The sequence below is a fragment of the Metarhizium album genome (assembly GCF_000804445.1).
Source record: "Metarhizium album ARSEF 1941 chromosome Unknown scaffold_38, whole genome shotgun sequence".
NCBI lineage: Eukaryota > Fungi > Ascomycota > Sordariomycetes > Hypocreales > Clavicipitaceae > Metarhizium > Metarhizium album.
In genome coordinates, this window is record NW_024467612.1 from 68,141 (window position 1) to 89,077 (window position 20,937).

The following is a 20,937-nucleotide window of genomic DNA, read 5'->3' on the forward strand; positions in this document are numbered from 1 at the left end:
TAGTTTTTGCGTGCCGTAAAAATCTGGCGTTGCATCCTTGGCTTCAGCGCGGCAGGGTCTTTCCTTTCCCTCGTGTCCAAATGTTGTCTGTTGTCGCTTACGGTGCGCCCCCGGACCGGCACGGCTAGACCTAGTGCATGTGGCCTTTTCTAAAAAGACACATTGAGCGGGATACTCCGGACTCTGGAGAATCCTTGCTGCAGGGTAGCCGACACTCGATGGCCGTGTTGGGGCTTGCCATGGCCCCATGGACATACAGATGATCGATCTCCCCTGAGGCTGCTGCTCTCACGACGTTGTTATTTTGCAATTCGTCCAGGTTAACAGCTTTTTTCTCCCCAGAAGCACGGACTTGCCTGTGCTTACTGACTGCGTGCTCCAGATACCCGAGCACCAACTACGCGCAAAAACACCATGTTTGTGAATAGCCGTCGTGAAGCCGTACCAACCACGCCTCGAAATGCACGGTTTTGACCGGCCCGTGCTCCAAGTGCGTCATTTTTCTGTCCACGGGGTCCATCTGTTGTTGTTTGACGCGCCAGCTACCCGGAAGATTTGGCGAGCCATCACCCACCTGCGTCCGGTCTGCGGATGCTCAAGCTCAAGCTGGAAGCCACAATGGTAGCTGTAAACACTCAACACCCAATCTGCCAAGTATACGGAACGAGTAGGTGCGGATAAATCTTCCTGCCATCCAAAGTACAGTCAACGTGAACAGCTCAAATTCCGTCCGTCAGGTTGCTTACTCTTCTGATTCCAAGGCTTACGCTGTAGCTACCAGCGTTTCAAGTCATGATCATACTGCCAAGTGTGAATTGACCAGGGTCTGTGGATATAGACGACCCTGTGAAAGCCATGATCAGCAGCCGCTTCAGCTAACTTGATGCTGATGATATTTTCTGTCCGAACCCGAACCCGTCCAGGGGGCAGACATGGTGTAGGAGCTCCAAGCCAGGCTGTCCTGAAATGATTAGAGAGTGACTTGTGTTCAAACCATCCTGAGAGGTTGCTTACACCCAAGTCTCTGGAGCGCCTCGTTGTTTACCAACAGACACGTTCTGTATTCACTAGGCAGGACGGATGCATCAGGACCACCGCTCCTTCGTAACATCCCCCAGCCTGGGACCACGCTCTGCAGCCCTTCAAACGCTCGCAGTTCTTGTATATCCCCATCGAACGCCTTGCTTGTTACCCCGAATGTCGGGATATATCTCGGCACATGGCGTTGCCGACCCTGAACTTCCGTATGCAGGCAGGGAAGAACATGGAAGATTCTGAGAACGCCAAGAAGGAGGAATGATGAGCAGTCTTCATCGAGCCCAGCATGGTGTACAATGAAATGAACACACCGAAAATGCCACGTTTGTCTTGTTATCCATGGTCATGGTGTTGAGATCTCGACCTGCACGGCATGCTGACTCGCCAGACCGGAGGCTAATGGACACACGCGAATTTACCCCTTCTTCTATCATTCGTCCAGGGAGTTGGGAGTTGACAGAAATCCGCTGGAAGTCAATCATGTGATCTGAGGCTCTCTGGAGTCTGGACTCCGGTACAGCCCTCTCCTGACTGAGGGCCTCATGAGCATGCCAACTCACGGCTGTCTCGCTCAAGGCTCTTTTGCCGGTGCATCAACACATGGCGCGTATTCGTCTTCGATTGTACAGAAAAACATCCTCTCAAACACGGCCCATGCAAGTTTCGGTACTGGTTCAGCCTCCGGTCTCTTTTCTCGATCCCTACCACGTCTGCCGGGGTCTGTCCACTGCATGCAGAAGTGATTTACCAGGCAAGTTCCTCTCAGACGGCTAAGATAAGCCAGGCCACTTTGTTTCACAGGCTGCAGGTACGGATGCGTCGACTTACATCTCTGGCCTCGACATTAGTCCAAGTCTATTTCATGTCTTTGTGGATACTGGAAAGGTATTCGAGAGCAGGCGATTCCTCGCTCGTCAAAGGTAGCCGAAGCACTCCAGACCCGATTGCCAGATACGTGGTAAGCTGTCGACAGGGACCCGTCAACCGAATTCTGCATTCATCAGGGATAGCATCCGACGTAGGAGAGGCAGAAATCATTGCCTCGCCAGACCACACGCATCAACAAAATGCAGGCCTGAATCTCATCAGTGTGCGTACGAATCGGGCGTATCCAGAAAGTGATTTTCAACGCCCGCAGCTTACCATGAAAGGTCCAAGTCTTCAGTTTGAGGTAGTCACAAGGCGAAATCTGCCAGAGCTTCGGCTGTCTGTGTCCTGACTAGGAAGAAATCAACATACCAATTCCTGAACGCCAGTCAAAACCTTTGATTTGGGTCTTTTAAACGAGAAGGTAGGCTGAGTATCTGGCAAGCTTGTATGTCTCGCACATGGCCATGGGAAGCTGCATGCCAGGCAGCCATTTGGGAACTAAATTTGGTCTCCGTAGAGTCATCCCAAGCGTTTGTGTAGTTCTCCTTCCGATTGCATCTTTACTTATTTCAGCATTCATTGCATTAATTAGTACAGTATAAATGGATTGAGCCAAGGAAGGACGTACATGAGATGAGGTTAGAGCTTGTAATCAACTCTTTAAGATCAGAAAACCATAGTTCCACTGCCTATTGTTGAGCGGGAGCTACCATCCAAGGACGATAGGCTCATGTAATATACTTACTAAAAGCATGCCAGTGAAGCGTGAGTACCTAGTGAGATTAACAGAGCTACGACTGCGCAATGAAAGGTTTAGACCCTTCGGGGCACAGAGATCATGGGGTGATCCTCCCTCCCGCCAACTTGCTTACTAGCTTGATAGCGACCAGTAACCATTTTGCCCGACAAAACCGAATAGCTACTACATCCAGCGCCTAAGCACCCCGGTATTTCTTCGGTGCAGTCTCTGTAGTGAATTATAGACTGATAAGATGGAGCAAATCGACTTGCAGTGGAGGAATCGCAAAGACCCCTGGCCCTTCAAGCGGCTGTCACGGGTATTATGATACTCCGTAGTTGCTTGCAAGGCCGCCATTTGCGAATCTCGGTCGCTGGGTTGGACAAGGCACGCAAGTACGACTAAGAATTCGGACATTAAAATGTTTTGTAGTTCATAAACCCGTGTCAGTCCCCCACTCATAGCATGAAGCAAACGAGGGTCCGACGGACAAGAAGAGCCTGCCTCTGCTCCAGAGGCTGTCATGGCGAGGTCCACAACGTGGTTGAGAGGTCTGTTCGATGTTGGTAACAAGCTGAGAGAGGGCGTCATCAGACCGTGCCACTGGTCATGTACCAGAGGAATCTTCAAACACCGACTTTTGTGGGCGGTAACATGACAGTTGGGCAGTAACCTGTGTAACGGCGCAAAAAAGAGTAGAGAACACCCCTGTGGGCGAAGCGCCCTGGGCTTTTGTTGCCTTTCTGATCCACCAGCGTACAATGCAGGTCGATGCACTACCCATGATCCAACATATCAGCTCACAAGGCTCTGGGATCTTTCGACCTCAGAAAATACTGCCCAAGGAGTGGACTTGCGTCGAGACATCCATTACCGAGACCTGCGGTACAATTAGCTACCAAACATTCCTCGTTTCTGCCTTGATGGGATGACAGGATACAAAGCTTCACGTAGCAAGCAACAAGGTCACACGTACCTAGAACAAAGACAAAGCCTCAATGATCCGTCGTATCAATCTGGGGTGCGCACCACGGTCCTTCCAAGGCCAGAAAAAGTGTGACACAAACGACATGTTGAACATTGCTGGTAATTTGTCAGTGCTGCTAGGGCACGTAACTCATCTTATTTGTGTCTTAAGGCGAAGAAATGATAAGGGCCACATTAGTGGCGCTGTGGGTGCAAAAGGCTAATTGAGCCATGGTATAGCACACTTCTTGTTGATGACTCACTAGCGGTAGAGAAATTTGGCCTGCCATCTTGTTCAAAAGGAATCTGCATCCTCCGCCATGAAATCAAGGGCCATGATTCACCCGTCTTGAATACACACTCTCTGTCTTTTCGTCCATGTTTTGCTGGAAGTGCTCTATTTGTGGTTCGTTGGAAGCAACAACTAACACCAGGCAGGGGTGCCTTCAGTGTTAGGCCCTTGGCGAAGAGCATTGAAGCCGGCGGTTGGCTGATTGTGAGTGGAGTTTGAGCATGATGTCCATGTCTGCTCCATGTAATTCCGAGGCGGTCCGCGTGGCTCGTCGCAGGAAGAGAACAGAGTCGCGTTGCCTTCATATCTGGTTTCGACACGGCTGAGCTGCCAGAAAGAGTTCCCTACTTCAGGAAGCTTGTTAATATTTGGCAGTTTGAATCCTCAGCGAAAATGGATGAGAAGGAGAACCTACACCCCAAGTGCTGCAGAGGATCATAATTTGACTAGATGATGGGGGAAAAAAAAAGTGTTGGATCTGGTCAATGCGGGAGTTTAACTCGTCAAGTCGCGGTGCAGGGCCTGGCAGCTCTAGTCATGCCGCACTTCTCTGGAGTGTCCAATTACGTGGCCTTGGTAATAATCAGCAGAGGCAGGAACCACGGAGTCTTTTCCTTGGAACTGGTCAAGGCGGCCAAAAGATTCGAAGTACATTAGGTACCAGGCTATCGTTGACGATACTGCGGTATTCTGGTGCTTACCTAAGTACCAACCTAAGTAGGTACGCAAAAATGTTATGCCACGGTCTGCGACTGTCAATTTGAGATGCGATGGATCTGATACCACACCGTCGGTCCAGATGACTTGAAGCCTCGATTGATCAGCTGAAAGGACAAGTCGACATTGGGCCAGACCCAGGTCGTCCGGACATTCCAAACACTTCGTACGACTCGTACGAGTACAGACCGCCAATTGAACACAAGATGTGCGTGCATGGCACAAGCTCGAGCCAAAGTGCAGACGCAGTCCATTCACGTCCAACACGGCTCCGGAAAACGTTGGTCAAGACAGCAAATTTTCGCTTGCCCGAATACATGGTACGGACTGGTAGGCCCCAACAACCATCAAAACTGTGCATCCCGAGAGCGAGAGACTGATGTGGAAATGGGCCCGACTTGAGACGTTTCTATGGCAGTTCCGGGCTTCTTCCAGCACTGTCCGCAGGCATCAACAACGCTTCGCGGACGGCTTTAGACACTTGAGAAAGGCGATTCAAGCTCGTTTCCCGCCAACATGTTCGGCGCACCCTGGGGTATACTTTTCCTGGTTGCTTCTTGGAAAGCCGCCCGAGCTCGCATGAGCCACGACCCATTTTTGACCGTACACGGATCTTGGGTGTCGCATCGCAGTACGGAATATCAAGTGCCACTGAAGATTGCCAGCGAGACCCTAACCGAAAATGGGTGTTGAATACAACCGTGGTGTCCACTGTCTTTGACGTGCTCGCCTAGGCCCCGATGCTCATGTTTCGGCCTCTGGTATCTGGTATGCTTTCATGCAGACGGAGTAGGCATGGCAAGTCCCCATGTGTGAGCCGCAATAGAGGAAGTCCGAATTACGACGTGTCGGGAATTGGAACAGTACTGAGGATCCATTTACCAGGTCCAGTGAAATTAGTCCGTACGGAGCACATGCAGCCAATATTGAACAGTGTGGGATGTGCTGTCTCTTTGTCTACGGAGTACTAGCGTGGAGAGTGGCCACAAACTATCTGTGAGGCATGAAACTGAGATAATCAGTACACCTTGGCCGCTCTCGGCCTCTTTGAAATCAGCTGGAAGTTGCGGCATGGTATCTCTTGGAATAGCTAGTCTCCCCATCATGGAGACATGGGTGTCCCATGGTGGTCAAGCTGTATGTACAAAGGCATACAACCGATGGAGCTATCCTGCACATATCAATCATCAAAGTAGGTCGAGGCTGGTGAGGAGAATGTGCGCTGCAGCCTGCAGTAGTACCTGCATGTTGCTCGATACTCTTCCACAGACTCTGGTTGGGCAATTGCATCACCAATGGTCTCTTGTCTCTTTGCGCCAATGAGAAGTGACGGCATGCATGCGGTATTGCAAGCCTTGGTCAAGGACGAAATCACCCCCCCCCCAGTTTTGGCGGTCCAGGGTCCGCAATGAAAGCTGGGGAAAACGACTTGTACAACGGTCCTCGCTGGTCTCAACCAGCTCATGCTCCGTTCAAGTTAGTTTGCAGTGTTGATATCAAGTGTCAAACTTCGTTTCTTTCTTTTCTTTTCTTTTCAGGGCCCACAACAAGATCAAGGCCTCCAGATGTCTCCTCACGACGACCGACATGTGGGACTTGACGCCACACGGGCAGGTGCGCGCCGGTTCCAGCCGCAAGTGAAGGCGGCTTTCCTCGTTCTTCACCTGAACAAGCGCCAGTTGGAGTGAAATTATGGGGAACGACGCCGGCGTCAAGTTAGTCTTTCCTTTGCGGAGTTGATGGCGCATTTTACAAGTGCTGCCTGGTGCAAGCGCATGTAAGTTGCATAGACATACAGCGTGTGCCCTTGTGTATGAAACGGTCGTATTCCTGAAGACTTGGGCGCGTGTGTGTGCGTGTGTTGTCCTGTCCGCGCAGACGGCGAAACAGGAAAGTTGAGCATGGAGGGTTTCGGAACTTTGGTAGAAATGACATCTTCAATGACAGCAGGCCAGGCAGGCTCGTGCCCTGGGGTCACTTGCCACCGGACTCTTTACCGAGTACCGAGTAACTTGAGTAGTTTCCAAAGATACATGGGTGCGGTCTCGAATCTCAGGTGAGGTCCGGCAACAGGACTGATGGAATTACTCCGTACTGGCTCCAGCATACAAAGCAACACCTGTTCATGATGCATTCACGGATGGCGACGCGGATGGTTCGTTGGCTACCTACCTAGGTAGGTGCCCGGGTGGCCAGGTGCCCAGGTGCTTATTGGGATGGTGTCTGATGAATCTGGGGTGTTGTGTTGAATCGCAGCGCTCGCAGCGTTGGATCAGAGCACAGAGCTCAATCCGAAGCGCGTGGCAAGTTGCCATGGGGTGAAGCCAGCCTTGCATGACGGGCCAACTTGTCCATTCAACCCCAGCTGTCCGTCTGCTGAGAGAGGGCAAAACAATCAAAACATTATTAAAGCCCGACGAGAAATGACGAGACTGGAGAAGAGGCATCGAAATCAATTGAGCGCACGCCCCCTGCTCGACAACTCGACATGGCCTAGGCGGGTGCTGGTGCCTAACTTGAGTCTGATATAACTAAAGTAAGTACCAAGTTCAATGTGGACGCGTGCTTCTGCTCTTTACTCGCATCAATACTCCGTACTTTGCTTTTACTCGAGTGGGCGCCGCCGCCAGACCGTCACCCCCCTCCCCGAGGTGCCACCCCGCTCAAGAGCCACGCCCCACGCCCTCCCCCCACCTTCCCTCGATGGCTCTCTCCACTTGAACGTGCGCATTGTCGTCCAACCGCCGGACCCTTGTCCTTTGTGCCATTGTCTGGACTTCCAGATCAAGTCTAGATAGTTCACTGACGAGAAAGCCAGTCAACGACAAACCCAAGATATGCATACCAACGTCCTATTGACTACCCAGGAAGTAGTTGGGTGCAGCTCAGTTTTGTGCAACTGTCGAGTCAAGGTGCACTCGTACTCGGCCCCCGAGGTACTGTTGGGTACATGCTCGAGTACTAAGTACCTACCTACTTTAGGTACTTGCTCAAGTAGGTACTTCAAGCAAGTACTCAAGTACATAGTAAGTAAAAGTACTTGAGTAGGTAGGTAGCCAGCAAACCCTTCTCAGACCCAGGCCGACAGACCAAGGACAGACAGGCCAAGCATGGAGACGCCCAGGCTCTGGTGCTTGTCAAAGTGTTGCCTCTCCGTCCATGATGCGTAACCGCACATCGCACATGCAGTCGATTTCTGGGCCCTCTCTTCTTCTCCATGTTCATGCATGGCATGGTGGAATCGAAACTCCCTCGACGGCAAAATCCCAGTCATCATGCCCGTTTCTGCTCGTCTTTATATGTGCGACCTTGTCCGTCCCCGGCATGCAGTCAGAGTTCAGAGTTGCCTTTTGCGTCTTGACCTGTGCAGGACGTAGCTCCAGGCTTTCCCATGAACCGTACCGTACCTATGTATCAGACATATCTCAAGACGGATTCACTGATCCCTTTTGTTTCCTTTCCCTTCTTTTCTCCTGCTTGCTTTTATGGGGTTTTTCTATTATTTATGATCATTAATCTTATCCTGATGTATCTTCCTGTACTTTTAAAATAGGCATCCCTTCCCGCCCTAACCCCCCCCCCCCCCAAATGATCCATTTGTTGGGGGGAAACAATGAAAATGAAAAAGAAAGCGCCTGCACAACAAATTGCGTCTTGCTGCACTTGAGGTCCGTTCATGGCATGGAAAATGATACAGCCCTCATTGTTCGAGCAGGCCCCTTCCTTCTATTCCGTCACACATAAAGTAATCAAGTAAGCACGGCGGGATACCTTGGGAAGCTGGTTTGCGAAATATCCGTTGAAGCTTTGGCTCGTTCTTCATCTTTGATTGCTTTCTTGCTTGCTTGCTCGCTCGCTTGCTCGCTGTTCACCTGCGCCTTCCACGCCGTGAAGATTCGCTTGAGCTCGCTTGTGTGAGTGCAGTGATTCATAGAGCTCGAGAGTATTTACATCGTGCTGCTCAGACACGTTTTTGCCCTCTGCTTTTCGTCTCTTATCCAGCTCCATGCACACGGATTCCCACGAAAACCTTCAAGGTGACGGCGACGGCGACGGCAACGACAAAGGCAACCGCCAATGGCAAACGCGTGGTCTCAACTTCCTTCCCTCGTCTTGGATCCCCGGCACTCTCCCTCTACGCTCCTACTTCTCGACCTGGCCAACTCGGTCTTGGCCATAGGAACCTCCGTTCTGGGCCTGCCAATGCGCCTCCTGCACTCGTTTGACTTCTGGACCTCGACCCAATTCTGGGTCTGGGTCTTTTTGGTAGTGTCGTAAGCACCCTCAGTCTTTTTCTTTTGGTCGAGAATCAACATCACACAGCCATTGAACTGACGCCCAGTCATCCGATAGGATCCATCGCTACCTGAGACTCATAGTTCACTGCTTCAGTCACTGGCTCTACAAGTCGACGCCCCTTCCGGACAACCCAGTTCACAAGTGCGAGGATGCCACGGTCGTGATTCCTACAATCCACGACAATCCTGAGGAATTGAAGCCCTCTCTCGAGAGCATCCTTGCCTGCAATCCAGCCTGTCTTATACTGGTGACGCCCTACAACAAAGTCAAAGCATTGCAAAAAGTGGCAGATGGACTGAGTAGCCCGAATGTCAAGGTCCTCCAAACCTCCATTGCAAATAAACGGCTGCAGATCTGCGAGGCAATTCCTCTGGCTCGAACCAAAATCACGATACTGACGGATGACGACGTGACTTGGCCTTCCACGATGCTCCCCCATCTTCTTGCTCCGTTCGACAAAGATGCCCAAATAGGCGGTGTTGGAACTTGCCAGCGGGTGAAGCGCGTGAGGGACGGATCTTTCATGACTCGCATCTGGAACTGGCTTGGTGCCGCTTACATCGAACGCCGCAACTTTGAGATTTCCGCCACGCATAACATTGACGGAGGTACCTCGTGCATGTCTGGCAGAACAGCAGCGTATCGGACGGAAGTCTTGAATGACCCTTTTTTCATGGAAGGTTTCAAGACTGAGAAATGGGGAGACAAGATCCTCAACACCGACGACGATAACTTTGTCACGCGCTGGCTTGTAGGCCACCGTTGGAAGACTACCGTCCAGTATCGACCAGAATGTGAGCTCGAGACCACTCTCGAGAATGACCACAAGTTTCTCTATCAATGCACTCGTTGGGCCCGCAGCAATTGGAGAAGCAACTATACCAGTCTCTTCAGAGAGAGATATGTGTGGAAGTAAGTTTAGGCCAAACGCGCAGGTTTCCTGTGGCCTTCGCTGACCGTGTGCCAACCAATCCAGACGACAACCGTGGTGCACATATGCGCTTCACATTGCCACCTTCACTTCTCTTGCCATTGTTTTCGACCCCCTAATACTCGTATCATGTTGGTGGGCCACAGCCGACTGGGACACGCCACACCGACGATTCGCATTCTGGGCTCTGTTCACCTTCATGTTTGGCTTTACAAAAACCGTCAAGTTGCTTGGCTTGTTTAGACGAAATCCTGGCGACATTGTCTTCTGGCCCGTATCCGTCTTTTTTGGATACGTGCACTCCCTCATCAAGCTCTACGCCCTCTTTACTCTTAGCGCGGTACGTGAAGGAACGTGACTTCTTGATCTGGAAGCATGGCTTACGATTCTCTGAAGACTACATGGGGCAGTAGAAGCGATGGCGACGCCAATAACGAGTCGCGACTACAAGAAAAGCCCAGGCCATCGGAGTATTTGCAAACCCCTGTCGAGCCTGTATATCTTGGGTCCAGTGAGTGCCGCCGGAAGGGGCAGCGGCCTCAGAATGGCAATCGAGACAACAGGTCGTCGGAAACGCACGGCCGCGCTCTTTGCAATGCGAAGACGTCTCATGTTGTTTGATGTGGCTTGCCAGGTCCAAGCGCCCACACAAAAGCTCTCGAGGCCGTGCTGGCGAAGGTGCGGCTGGTGATTTTCTCACCTGTTACTGAAACCACGATGGCAGCAAGTGGTCATGCATGTGCTTTTGTCTTGTTTACGAATTAGTGTATTTGGTTGCGCCACCAAGGACACACGGATTATAAGATCTGCCACGGGCAACCTCAACTGGCATTCTCATTTACTCTTTCTACTTCTTCTATTTCTGGTGGAACTGATAGAACAAAAGTCGGCGTGAATTTTGCATCATGTTCATTGCATCGAGCCACGAACTCTCCGGTTGCTTTTATATTTTCCTCATGACTGTAGCTGGATCGACGGTTTTCTAGAGTTTTCTAGAGGATTCAGCAAGGAAAAACTGATGCTCTTTTTCTGCGATGGGACGGTGGTCACGGCAGAGAGAAAAAGTGAGCTTGGAATATGGGAAAAGGACACGGCTTTTTGTTATTTTTATTTTCATTTTTTGGGAGTCCCTGTGACGGTCACGTCGACTAGGGAGGGATCATGACGGCTGATTTGGAGCGCTCCCCGCGGGGCAATACGATGGACACGGGACGGTTTCCATGGTATCGCGCGATTCGATTCTGGCGCGCAGTAAAGTCACGGTTTTGCATGCTTGAGGGCAACGCGTTGGTTGACTGCTGCAGGAATATAATTCGCTTCTTTAATGAAAACTACATTTCGGGATACTTCAACCCGCCCGAATGAACTCTTCATGTAGATGCAACCGTAGCCGTAGACGAGCAAAATGATGTGTGAAATGATTGGACAAGCAGTACGGAGCAGTAGTGCGTGCATGGATTTACAGATCTCGATGCTGCGGCTGTGTTGCACGACATTCATTAATAAGTGGAAGGCCGGGACCTAGCAACGCCTGCGCCTGTGGTTCGGTTGCAATCCCAGCATCCGAGTATGCGCGAATGTATGATGACTTCAGCTTGTGGACCGAGAGAATGCCGAAAAATGGGGGCGAGGCCTCTCTTTTCAATCTACTTTGTCGTCAACCCAACAAGTTCCTGTATTGTTTGTCGCATGAATACCAACCTGGGAAGGCATGCAGGGACCCTTCAGCGGACGTGAGGCAAGCCAAGCAGGTCTCGAGACGTTGTGCCCTGCACAGCACACATTGAGAGGTGATACTTGAGCAATATCGACTGGAAGCCAGCCGTACGTCTGATAGCAATCCTCGAGGCAAGAGGGGGAGCGACCCAGAAAGCCGCTCTGGTGTCCATTTCGTTGCAGAAACGCCGTGTAACCATTTTCTTGCTTTTCTCAAGCCCAGATATTCAAATGCCGTTTGTTACCTAGCATGTTAAATCATACTCGCAAGTGGTTCCATGAACACGCTGGAACGACGACGACCCAGCTTGACGATGAACAGTGGTGACTTGGGGAATGGGCATTCGCCCGGCGCCAATGTTGTTCTCGACGGCTGCACCTGCAAGGTCAATAGTTTTCGGCCACTGCCGTTGTTCAAGGCCCTCCGCTTCGATGGAGCGCGCTTTGTACAGTGCACGACACGTACGACGCAATACAATCCATGCGAGTTTGCAAGCCAGACGAAAGGCGAGTCGGGTCTGACAGAGGCTTGAGGCATCTCGGGGCGTCCGTGGGGCCATGGCCATGTTGGTAGCTAATGCAAGTATGTCGAGACACTTGCTTGTCACGGCCCCAGGGACTGCCACCACATGTTTGTCCGACGTCTCTGCAGGACGAGCCTTGAACTCATGCAGGTTGCAGGTCGGCTTTGCAACATGGGGTCCGGCAAGGGTCGCCGGTGCAAGTGCCGCCATGTGAAGGCAGTAGAGTTGGAGAAGCTTTCTGGGGCCGCTATTGTGATCCAAGCCTACCTAGTAGGTAGTTATCATACTTCAGCCTTGATGCATCGTGTCGAATGCAAATACGGAATGTGGATGCCTGGAACAGACCCTATAGACAGACAATGACGACGAGGACGGTCATGGCGATGACGATGACGATGACATGCAGTTGAATGGATACCCCTCCTGAAGCTTGGGTTTCATGCCCAAGTAGTTCGTCCTGACCGTGCAGAAGAATAGGTCAACCGTGGTATGAAGAGGAAGCAGAAGGCAGAGAAGAGAGCGATCAAGGGGAGCATCTCTACAAGATGCGGTAAAGCGTGCTCTAATCCGTGATATGGCGAGTCTGCACGAAACGACACAGGTATGGTCGAATGCAGTTCGAGATCGGCGAACGAGGTTTCAACATGTTCAATGTTGGCTGGCGGAGGAGAGGAAATTGGAAAAAGGTGGGGGTACTTGCACCCCCAAGGTTGCGGGGCACCATGACGGAAATACACACGCACTAGTCTACTAGCAGTGTCTTTCGTGGATGCACACGCCCCCTCCCTCACACCAGACCCTATGGCGGCCCTTGCCACTCCCCCCGTCACCGGCCGAACCTGCCTGTCCCCTGTCCATGCCACCACACCACTTTCCAAGCTTCCTGTGCTTCCAGATGTCCCGGACATCTCGTCGTCTGGTACTGCGTACTGGCTTCAGCACCAGTCCCCGGCAAGCACGACTCCTCAAGCATCTAGTTGATGATGATGCCGCCGCAGAAATTGGGTTTGGAGACGGCCCGCGCTGCCAAATGGACCCCTACTTGTCACGGACCTAATTCTCGGTCGTGAACAAAGCATTTGGCCTCGCGGCCCCAAGACGGAGACCGGCACAGGCGACCGTTTGGCCGTTGCAGGCTGCGGCTAGCCACAGGCTGGACAAGTCACTGGACTTTCTCCTCAAGGTCCGTCCGGTCCGGTCTACAGTTGCGAGTTCACGACACTTCCATCCACGGTAACCGAATGTCGATGGCATGCAAACAAGATTGTTGGCCACCGTGCCCTTTTGTCCGTCGCCAGATTTTCACAGTACTCCGTACATTGTTCGGAGTACATTGTCCAGGGTACGCGTACCCCCCGTCATCATCCCGAGCTCGTTGCCGCTAGGGGAACCTCTGTCTGTGTGCGCCAAACAAGACGCTTATTATTCGTCGCTAGCTTTTCTCAGTTTCCGAGGCGAGGGCCGGCCCGTGGTGCGATTCGAGTGCGTAGCATTTCACTTCGTACATCGTTGCTCAGTCTGGCTGTCCCCAAAAGTAGCATGGTTTGATGCTAGTCGACGCATGCAAGTCAGCAGGGGGCTGCATACAAGAGCGCTTGGGCAGATCGGAATCCAACGAAAAGAACGAAACTGGTTATTGATTCACTCTCGAACGCCCTTGATATTATTATGAATGGGCACTTGTGCATTCGCTCAGTACAAACGACCATTTGCCCGCCTACAACATTGATTGATCCACGGTTCCTTCCATCTCCGAGCGAACCCGCAGCGCGTCCTTGTGCTGTGGAACACGGAGCGCTCGCGTGGCACGTCCCCAGGATGTTGTCGAGCCGTTTCGTTCTGGCAAGAAGAAAAGACTACATATCACAGTTCATAGCCGCCTGGTACCGCCGCGGGTCGTTCAAGCCTTCGCACTGGTAGGCGTAGTGTCAACTCAGGCTGTACCACTAATAATCTGTGGGCTCGGGACGAAGCGAACAAAAGCAAAAAACGTTTGGCCCCAATTTCCTCCCCGAGTGGGAAAGTCGCACGTAGCCTGCCCGAATCTGGCGCAACAAACAGTCAGCAAAGGAAGCAAACCTCCGAGATCAAAAATTCTCGAGGAAGCTTGCTTGGTCCATCGTTTCTAGAAAAGCGCGCTCGCAGGGGTTTACTTTGCGTTGTTAACGGGCTGTGATTGGAAGACCTTGCACGTCGAGCTTACCATCTCGACCTTGGCTGGTTGAGGACAGCATTCGCCACATGCAAAGAGCAAAAGCTGCCAAAAGCCATGTGTGGTAAGGAGCTCGGTCAAAAATGACGTTTGTTAAATGGTGCAGCCAAATTTCTCATTATCATTTTTTTTCCTTCACTTTTTACGGGTATTTGACGATTCCTCTTCGCCCAAGATCCATGGAAGAAGCTATGCCGGAAGCACCTCGGGAAAGGAAAGAACAACAATGACCGGCCGCGCCAACGGTAACAGTCGCAGAAGCCGCGTCATTAGTCTGCGGCTTTATTGTCCACTTCAACGAGGAACGACGCATCGCAACGCGTTCGGAAGGTGGGAGCGCCAGTTGTGAACTTCTGCGGCTCAGCAACACTCGCGTATGCAAGCCACACCTCGTCTTGGGGCGGATTTACTTTACTTGGACCGAAGGGAGCGACTGTGGTACAGCCTCTAGACAACGCAGATGCCCGACAATTTGGACATCAAAAAATGTCTCCGCAAAATGCTGGCTTGGCTGTATCAAGTCCAGCCCGAGGACAGGGTCAGCGCTTGCAAAGCTTACAGAAACGATGAAGTGCGAGGTGGTATCGCTTTCGCCAAGATTTGACCCGGGACACACACCTACAGTAGTTCGACGCTGCAAAAAACAAAGCATGTCTGATTCGAACTCCCGTGACCCAGGCGCGATATACCAAGTAGTCGGGAGTGCCTAGGTAGGAAGCCTTTGCATGGATGGGTCTCGGAAAGGAAAGGCCAGTACTGACGTATGCGCAAGGGTATCTATCGTAACTCCAACAACGATGCTGGGTGAAGTTTGATAGCTCCTTGTCCACAATGGAAGGATATCAGATTGTCTGTCTGGCAGGAAGTGGACCAGCGTACTTTGAGACTTATAGGTACATATCTCGGCTTTTACCCCAGGCGGCCGGCCCTAATTCACTCAAGCGTGAGGTGGCACAGCACTTTGCGGTAACAAGCTGGGGTCTGATATTTTTACTCAATTAATTACGAGCCGATTTACTCCTCATAACCCGAAATCTTGGTCCATCAGCAAGAGGTCAGTACTTATCCATTCCACGCCACGGCAGCCCCCACGCAGACACCTATTAGGTACTTACTTAAGGTAAGTACCTATCAGGTTCCGAGTAGGTAGGTAGGTACCCGCAGGTATCACGCAGGTGCTGAGTCATCGGCCATCTTGCAACTTGACCCAACATCATCCGTCGACTGTTGAGGCTGAAGAAGGGAAAACAAGAACGATTAATCCGTCTTCAACGTCTCCGCGCCCCGGGGCCGCCACCGTATTGTCTCCCCTGCTTGTAACCATGTGTCTCTAAGAAAAAAGCCAATACCGCCCTAATGTCTAATCAGAGCTACAAGCAACAAAAGGAGGACTTTGTGTCCAACCACTCGGGTGGTTCCGTGGCAGAGATAGCTGCCGTTACGGCCGTTGCACCAGTTTGTTTCCTCCAGACTTTGCCGGGCATGCGTGGCCCCCCCGTGCACTTTTCATTGTTGCTGACGACATGCGCGATTGAAAAACAACACAGGTTGCTATTCTGCTATGGTCTGCCCTTCAATCTCGCCAGTCCTTCTTCAGACCATACACGCCGCTCTCGTGTGCCGTCGACTTCTCCCTCTGCGTGGGCACATTCCTCCTCTCGACGACGCTCTACGCCAGCACGCCCCTTCTCCTGATTCTCTTCCTCCTCGCGCCCCTGGCATCCGTGTACATGCTCCCTGCGCCGACGGCACGCAAGAAGAGGCCCATCGTCCCGAAACATGTCAACCACACGGCGCCGCATCTGGATGTCTTGCCCGCCAAGCCTTTCCTCACGTCGTACCGCGGCGCGATGATGGTGATGACGTGCGTGAGCATACTGGCCGTTGACTTTCGCCTGTTTCCCCGCCGTTTCGCAAAGGTAGAGACGTGGGGGACGAGTCTGATGGACATGGGCGTGGGGTCGTTTGTCTTCACGGCGGGCGTGGTGGCCGCGAGGCCGGTCTTGAGGGAACGAGCGTCGGGGAAGAGCGTGTCACTGGCCAGGCGCCTCATCTACTCGGCAAGGCACTCGGCACCGCTGCTGGTGCTGGGCGTCGCTCGCCTCCTCAGCGTCAAGGGGCTCGACTACGCAGAACACGTCACCGAGTACGGCGTCCACTGGAACTTCTTCTTCACGCTGGGACTCCTGCCGCCCTTTGTGGCCACCTTCCAGGCCGTCCTGCGTTATGTTCCCTCGCACGCGGCGCTCGCGCTCCTCGTCGGCGGTGCGTACGAGGTGCTCCTCGGAACCACCACGTTGAAGGCGTACGTGCTCGCCGCTCCACGCACAGACCTGCTCTCCATGAACCGCGAAGGCCTGTTCAGCTTCTTGGGCTACCTGGCCATTTTCCTGGCTGGCCAGGACCTGGGCATGTTCATCATCCCCCGCGCCATCAACCCGCGCAGCCAGGCCGCGCCCGGAACCCAGCGCAACACGCTGCTCATGGCCATTGCCGTCTGGGCTGCCATTTGGTCTGCGCTGTACCATGTCTGCACGAGCCACTCGTTCGGCCTGGGCCTCGGCGTCTCCCGCCGTCTCGCAAACCTCCCCTACGTGCTGTGGGTGGCGTCTTTCAACACCATCCAGATCTTTGCGTGCTGTCTCATCGACACCGTTTTCTTCCCGGCAACGTACAGTGCCACGGATGGCAGGACGGAGAGGGAGGCGAATGAGTTTGCGACGAGCAGGGTTCTCAAGGCCTTCAACAGGAACGGCCTGGCCGTGTTCTTGCTGGCCAATCTGCTCACGGGACTGGTGAACATGACCATCAGAACGATAGATGTCGGCCCGGTGGTCGCCATGGCCGTCCTGTTGGGTTACATGGGTGTCGTGACGGGCTTTGCTGTCGTCTTGGACGTGTATGATATTTCCATAAAGCTGTAGTGCAACAGAGGTGGCTGTTTTCATCAGTCGCAGTCTCACTCGCGTGCATCTCAAGCCGCGGCAGTCCGAGGCTGGTGGTTCGTCCGCCACGGAATCCTCGTATCGGCCCAACGCAAGGGCCTGAAGTCTAGCAGAATAGGCTCGCGTGGTTGCTGCCGTCTCTAGCAGGTCTGCTGACCCCACTGGAGCTGTCTGCTCCTCCTCACTCCCCTAGTCCGGAACACAGGAGGCCGTAAGAACTAGACATGATGCAAGACAGAATCTGCACGTGTATTGATACTGCACTAGCTTGCCTAACACTACCGAGATTAGTGCTCGGCCAACAACACTATCCTGTATACTCGACTTGTTCCATTCCCAGAGAGGCAGTTACCAGCTGGCTACGCCCTGCTTGCATATCTCAAGGTACAAGCCGGCCAACGCACCGCACATGTAGAGCGTATGGCGAAATACCACTTGGTCATCCCTTGCAAGCGCGGTTAAATCTCGGGTTTGATTTACCCTCTGCGTCTCGAACCACGTAGTTACCCTACAACGCTTCATTTTGTCGCACAGGATAACTCCCTGTTAGACGTGAAGGAGCTTACAAAACTAAGCAAACGCCTTGTTATTAAACTGAACATCTGGAGAATCTGTTCCTTGACAGCTTAATTAAAGCTCAATATTACTATAGGGAACAATATCTGCTACTTGGTCTTCAATGCCCTCTTTCTCTTGTCAAATCTTGTACAGAAATTTTGGCGGCCAAGATACTTGCACAGCGAATCCAAAAACCTAGTTCACAACAAATACATGGCATGTAGAAGCATCTGCAAATTTGGTTTTGCTAATTCTTCGCCTCCAGATCGCGCTCTCGCTCCCTGAACGACCGCTGATGGTAGTGATGGTCATCTCGTCCCCGGTCATCGTAGTCATCCGCCTCATCTCTCCGGTGGTGTCGTTGCCTGTCGCCTTCACGTTCGGACTCCCGATCCCGCTCCCGTTGACGGTCCTTTTCACGATTCCTGTGACGTTCCTTCTCATCACTCTCTTCTTCACTTTCTCGGTGTCGGCGGTGACGATGATGCTCTCCGTCTTCCTCATTGACTTCGTCGCGCTCCCTCCCGTGATCATCGTCCCCCTCTTTTCGCCCTTCAGTCTTGTTGCGACGCCGCTCTACAGCAATCAGTTAGCGCCAGACTTGACGTCACAGCTACAAGGACTAACACTTACCTCTCAATACTTGAGTTGCCGCAGCATAAGCCTGAATCTCCTCCTTGCTCAAAACGCGCAGCACAATGACAAAATCATCGCGAACTTCAAATCTTTCCTTTCCAATAGTCAGTGCCTCGGGGTTAACAATCTTGCGATTGATCTTCGTCCACCTCGCCCCAGGAGGCGCCTCCTTCAATTTCTTATCCTCCTTATGAGGGGCTACACCCTCACGGACGGGATTAGCTTCTTCTGGGAAACTGGCTTTCGGCTGCTTTAAGATACCCTTCAACGGTTTGCCTTCGGATTTTTCCTTTGGAGGTGAAACAAGACGCACTTGCTTCCCTTGGGCTGCAGGACCAATATCTTCTCGACCGCGAGATTCTTCGCCAGACTTTTCTTGGAAAGACTCCCTTGATGACACATGAGGGGCTCGCTTTTTCGATGGAGATGGAGAGCGGCCTCGTGGTTTCTCTGCCGGTGTTGGTCGTTCGACTTCTCGTCGTTTATCGGACATTTCCATCGAAGCCAGTTGCTCCTTGAGCTGTTTCAAATCAGAGGCGTCGTTAGGGTTGAAGGCCTGAGAAGCACGGCCTCGCCGAGAGGATCTTTTCGTGTCATCGGAATCCGATCCCGTGGATCTTACAGGTTCTCTGCTCATTCGGAAATCTGCGTCGGGTCGTCGCCGCTCGAAGCCGCCATCATCCCTGAGTTCTTCCCTCGTGAACTCCTTTTCTCGCAAAGGATCCTTGACAGACTCCCTCACCGGATCTCTCTCGCGACGTGGTACAGGCTCCCGAACTGGTTCTTTTGACACGAGGACATCCCTTTCGGGCGCTGGAGGTCTCTCTCTAGGATGGTCTCGTTCTTGCGGAGGCTCCTTTTCTCGGAACAATTCCCGTTCCCGAAGGACTTCTTTCCCTCCCACTGGCTTACTGACTCTTTCGAATGACTGACGGGGATCCTGTTCTGGGATAGCTTCGTTGTGGATTTCACCATCATCCGGGAGGCTGCGGTGGCTTTTGGGGCCAGGTGACCCTTGACCTCTCATCTCTCCTGGTTTAGTTGAAGCTGCAAGGCTAGCAGCAGCTGCCGCGGCACCAAGTCCACCAGAAAGGGTCTCACGAGTCCGCGAGCGTTCCCGATCTTGGTTCTCTTCATCCCTTTTGGTCTGCCTCCAATCTCTTCTGTCATCCACGGGTCCCTGGCGATTCCAGCGACGATCTTCTCTGTCTTTATCCGAGCCATATGACACTTCCTCATCGGATCTCTTTCTTAGATCATTTAGTCGTGGTTCACGACGACGTTCTTTGGTTTCTTCCGGGTGGGTAAGATGGTCCGTGCGAATACCAAAGCCTCGTGATGGGACGTTATCATCGTAAAATCGAGGGGGCTCAGGGCGGCGCTCGAAATCTAGGTCACGCATTGCACGCATGGCGCGCTCGTCTTCTCGACTTCGATACAACTCGTCGTGATGCGATGACCGGAGTCCTGCCTCTTGGTGAAGTGATAGAGGTCGCGGTCTCCGGCCGCTGCCAGTCGGTATTTCGAGTTGAGACGTTGCACCAGTAGGTGAGGGTGGAACTGGCACAGCTGGGGGCACGTCCCTAGCATCATATGCCCGGTTGATCTTATCAAAACCACGAGTTGACGGCGGTGGGCCAGACCGTCCGTCATGCTGTCTGGTGCTGACCCCGTTGGGGGGGCGATTGAGGTCATGACTGGTGTTAATATTAAGATTCCTTCGATCTAGATCGTAGTTGACATTTGGGCGGTAGTATCCCGCATCAAAACTGTCATGTCGATCGTGTCGCCTAGAGCGGCTCGGCTTAGATTGATCCAGGTCGTACTTCACGAGCTCGCCAGCGTTGGTATACTGATAACCGTCGTCTCCATAATCAATAGCCGCCGTACTATGTCTTGGTTCACTCGGATAAATAACAGAAGGTCGAGAATTACGATAAGCTTCAAGGTCACGCGAGCTCAAGTGACTGTCAGTCCTGTCTCTATATCTGCCAAAATCTTCACTGGGGGAAGACACATAATATGAACGAGGTGCGCGGCGAGGACGCATAGAAGAGGCAGGTTGAGAGTAAACTTGGCCGTCTGAAGCACGAAAATCGTCTCTAATAGGGCTTCCAGATCGTGCGTTGGTGGAATGAGATGAAGAACCGTGACGTCGGTCTAACTGTGTTGTAGTGATGATCACTGGAGGCCTCGAAGCCGAGTCTAGCGTTGACCGACGCGTCCTGCTGCCGTCTCTGGTCCTGGAACTGGCTCTTGGGTTTTGGGTGACAGCATATGTTCTTGTAGTTGTGGGAACGCCCGAGGTGGTTGTGGAGGTAGAGTAGCCTCTCGGAGTGATGTAATGCCTTTGACTCGCAGACGGCACAACATGCATGTCTCCGGCGTACATAGAGCTGTACCCTACACTAGTCGGCATGGAAGCTCTGGCAACGTTGAAAGTAGGGGATCGACCCGAAGGCGTGGGAACGTAACCCACGTATCGATCCGACAT

The 20,937-nt window shown here is 52.5% G+C and overlaps 3 protein-coding genes across 3 annotated transcripts; 2 read left to right on the top strand and 1 right to left on the bottom strand.

Moving 5' to 3' along the window:
• Positions 1 to 8,699: 8,699 nt before the first annotated feature.
• Positions 8,700 to 10,473, top strand: MAM_07885 (Glycosyl transferase, family 2; the record flags this gene model as incomplete). Its single annotated transcript, XM_040826683.1, has 4 exons — positions 8,700 to 8,896; positions 8,976 to 9,833; positions 9,898 to 10,192; positions 10,249 to 10,473. The coding sequence occupies 4 exons, from the start codon at positions 8,700 to 8,702 to the stop codon at positions 10,471 to 10,473; spliced, it is 1,575 nt and encodes a 524-aa protein (XP_040675315.1).
• Positions 10,474 to 15,660: 5,187 nt separating this feature from the next.
• Positions 15,661 to 17,228, top strand: MAM_07886 (GPI-anchored wall transfer protein; the record flags this gene model as incomplete). Its single annotated transcript, XM_040826684.1, has 2 exons — positions 15,661 to 15,759; positions 15,852 to 17,228. 2 exons carry the CDS (start codon positions 15,661 to 15,663, stop codon positions 17,226 to 17,228), a joined length of 1,476 nt encoding a protein of 491 aa, XP_040675316.1.
• Positions 17,229 to 18,054: 826 nt separating this feature from the next.
• MAM_07887 (uncharacterized protein) lies at positions 18,055 to 20,937 on the bottom strand (the record flags this gene model as incomplete). The annotated part of the gene is made up of 2 exons (XM_040826685.1): positions 18,055 to 18,383; positions 18,441 to 20,937. The coding sequence occupies 2 exons, from the start codon at positions 20,935 to 20,937 to the stop codon at positions 18,055 to 18,057; spliced, it is 2,826 nt and encodes a 941-aa protein (XP_040675317.1).